We start from the raw sequence: 2,765 nt of genomic DNA, 5'->3' as shown, positions 1-2,765 counted from the left end.
CCCCCTGCGGCGGCCCTTGCGGTCGCATGCAAATACACATGCACACGCGGATACCCCCTCCCCCTATCGGTGTTTTCTCCCGGGGCCCAGGGGACCAGCGACACAAGGCGCCTGGCCGGCAGGCGCGCGCGCACACGCACACGCACACTGAGGCAAGAAACGCGGTACATGAGGATCAGGGGGAATCGCGGTGCGTCGTCCTTTAGAGGCGGGTGTGTGCTGGCGGCGTGCGGAGGGCTCTCGCGTCATCGGAGGGGGCGCCGCCGAATGGGAGTCACACCTAGGTGAGTGTGTCTGTGTGTGTATATGTGCCCGCCGGTCTATGGCCCTCTCTTCCGCTGCCCTTTCGCACAACCGGCCGGCCACACACTATGTGTGTTCACATGCGCCACCCCCCCTGTCTCCCTCCGCCTGTGTTAGCACATACGCATACACACATACACACACGCGCGCGTGAGCGAGGGCATTTCGCGTGACATTATTATTCATGGGATTATGTGGCACAGTGGGGGGCGCGATGAGAGAAGACCATGCGCAGGGGGGACAGAAGGAGCACAGGTCAAGCAGATCGCTTCTGCGCATGCCGCCCCCCCGCCCCCTCCCGCCTCCCCCCGCGAGTGCGCCCGCGGCACATTCGCCTCTTGGGCCGCCTCCTCATGCGCGCGCGCGCGCAGCGGAAAACACGCACACAAGAGTCGGGAAGTCGCGATGTGGAGACTATATTCACTCTGTCTCGACATATATATATGTGTGATCGTGTGCGCGCCCGTGCACACAGCAGAGGCACAGCAGAGGGAAGAAGGGGAGAGGGGGCGGGGGCGGGGGAGGAGTGGGAGAATGGGGCGTCCGGCACACTTGCTCAGACATTGAAAGTCACACCGCCACGGCGCAGGCGGCTGATGTAGTGGGGTCCGAGGGCGGTGGAGGCGGTGAGCACACCGGCCGGCAGGGCCTTGGGCAGGACGGCCGGGTTGTCATTGTCGTCGCTGTCACCCTCCGACGAGTCCAGGCCCAGGGCCAGGACAATGGCGGCCTCGGCAACGGTGACGGCGGTCAGCTGGTAAGCGGAGGGACCCTTAATGCAGACGGAGGCCTTCAGGACGGGGAGAGGGGGGGAGAGGGCGAAGCGGCCGCCAGCACAGGGAGGGCACCGGGGTCAGTGGGGGAGTGGGGAAACATGGCCGAGAGAAGGAGAGAAAGCAGGGAGGCAGGGAGGCAGGGAGGCAGGGAGGCAGGGGGGGGGGGGCCTCGCCACAGCGCGGAAGGGGAGACGACACGCACGCTCTGGCCGGTGCCCATCTTCTTGGCGATGAACTGCGCGTTGAAGTGGCCGGTGCGGACCTCCTTCTCGGAGGGGCCCTCGCCCGGCGAGGGGAGGATGCGCAGCAGGAAGTTGCGAGTCATGGCGAACTGGAACATCAGGAAGAAGAAGAACTGGAAGGCAAACTGCAGCGCCGCCCGGGGGAGGCCCTTGTGCGAGGCATTCTCGTCATAGCGATACTGCTGGCCGCGCAGGGCGATCGACCGCCGGACCAGGCGGGTGTTGATGGAGGCCATCAGGAAGGGCAGGGTCCAGCGCTTGAAGTCCGCGTCGTAGGCAAGCATGTTCTGTGCAGGGACCAGCGGCGCGCCGGGCCGATGGAGAGGGCGACAAAAGGGTCAGAAACAGGCCGGCACCGACAGGTGGAGGATGAAGGGGCAGGGCAAGACACGGCGAGAGGGAGGGGGGGGGGAGGAAGGAGGCACGAGCGGAGGGAGCATGTGCGCACCTGGTCCTTGTGGTCAAGGGTCTGGTTGACACCGGCCGGGTTGAGCAGGTTCGGCCGGGTGTTCAGCTTCTCGATGTGGGAGACCATGGTGGCGATGGTACCGCCGCTGAGACCGCCACTGTGCTCAGGTGTGTGCGCGGCGGGCGGGGCCGGAGGGGACCAAATGGGCCAGCACACCGGCACATGCGCGCCGGGCCACGGCAAAGGCGCAGGCACGGGCGAGGGGGATGTACATACACGCGGTCAGCCGGGCCAGGGGCGAGGGGCGGGGGAGAGGAGGAAAAGCAGGGCCAGGCGGCCGAAAAAAGCAGCCGCGGAAGGGTGCACGCACGTCGCCTCGAGGAAGCTGCCCTTGACGATCTTCGGCGACTGGCCGGTGTACTTGAGGGCGAAGGCGCGCTCGGCCATCAGGGTGCCGATGTCACTGGGGACACTGTCGAAGCCGCAGTGGGGGACAAGCTTGATGCCGGCGGTCTCGGCGCGGGTGTGGTACTTGTCGATGATGCTCTTGGTCCAGGGGACCTCGCCGGTGATGTCGACGTAGTGCGTGCCGAGACGCACGCAGGCGTCCACCACCGGCGTGCCGTACTGGGAGAAGGGCCCGACCAGGGCCACCATCACGCGGGTCTTCTCCACCATGGAGTCGATGCAGGCCTGGTTGGTCAGGTCATGCACGAGGACCGGGGCGTTGGCCCAGGAGGGGCGCATCAGGGCCAGGCTGGAGCGCAGCTCCTCCAGGCGCTGGCGGTTGCGCCCGGCCAGGGCGATGCACAGGTTGCGCTCGGTCAGCCCATCGCCACCGGAGGGGAGGCCCTCCTCGTGCGCCGGGTGGTTCTCATAGCGCGACGCCAGGTACTGGGCCACCAGCTTGCCGGTGTAGCCGGTGGCGCCCCACAGGACGAGGTCGAACTTGCGGCTGCCCATGCGGGCGGTGGCCTCCTTGGCGGCGTTGGTGATGGCGCTGGACATGGTTCTGTATGGCAGAGGGGGGGGGGG

At 67.0% G+C, this 2,765-nt stretch overlaps 1 protein-coding gene across 1 annotated transcript; it reads right to left on the bottom strand.

The window, feature by feature from the left end:
- Nucleotides 1-703: 703 nt before the first annotated feature.
- H696_01424 (hypothetical protein) lies at nt 704-2,763 on the bottom strand. The gene is made up of 4 exons (XM_009495320.1): nt 2,101-2,763; nt 1,770-1,887; nt 1,282-1,608; nt 704-1,093 (listed from the first exon to the last, which is right to left on the bottom strand). Exons 1-4 carry the CDS (start codon nt 2,736-2,738, stop codon nt 860-862), a joined length of 1,317 nt encoding a protein of 438 aa, XP_009493595.1. The 5' UTR covers nt 2,739-2,763; the 3' UTR covers nt 704-859.
- Between the last annotated feature and the right edge of the window lie 2 nt (nt 2,764-2,765).

The sequence above is a fragment of the Fonticula alba genome (genome assembly GCF_000388065.1).
Source record: "Fonticula alba strain ATCC 38817 unplaced genomic scaffold supercont2.2, whole genome shotgun sequence".
NCBI classification, from domain to species: domain Eukaryota; order Rotosphaerida; family Fonticulaceae; genus Fonticula; species Fonticula alba.
This window is presented reverse-complemented; position numbering and strand designations above follow the sequence as displayed.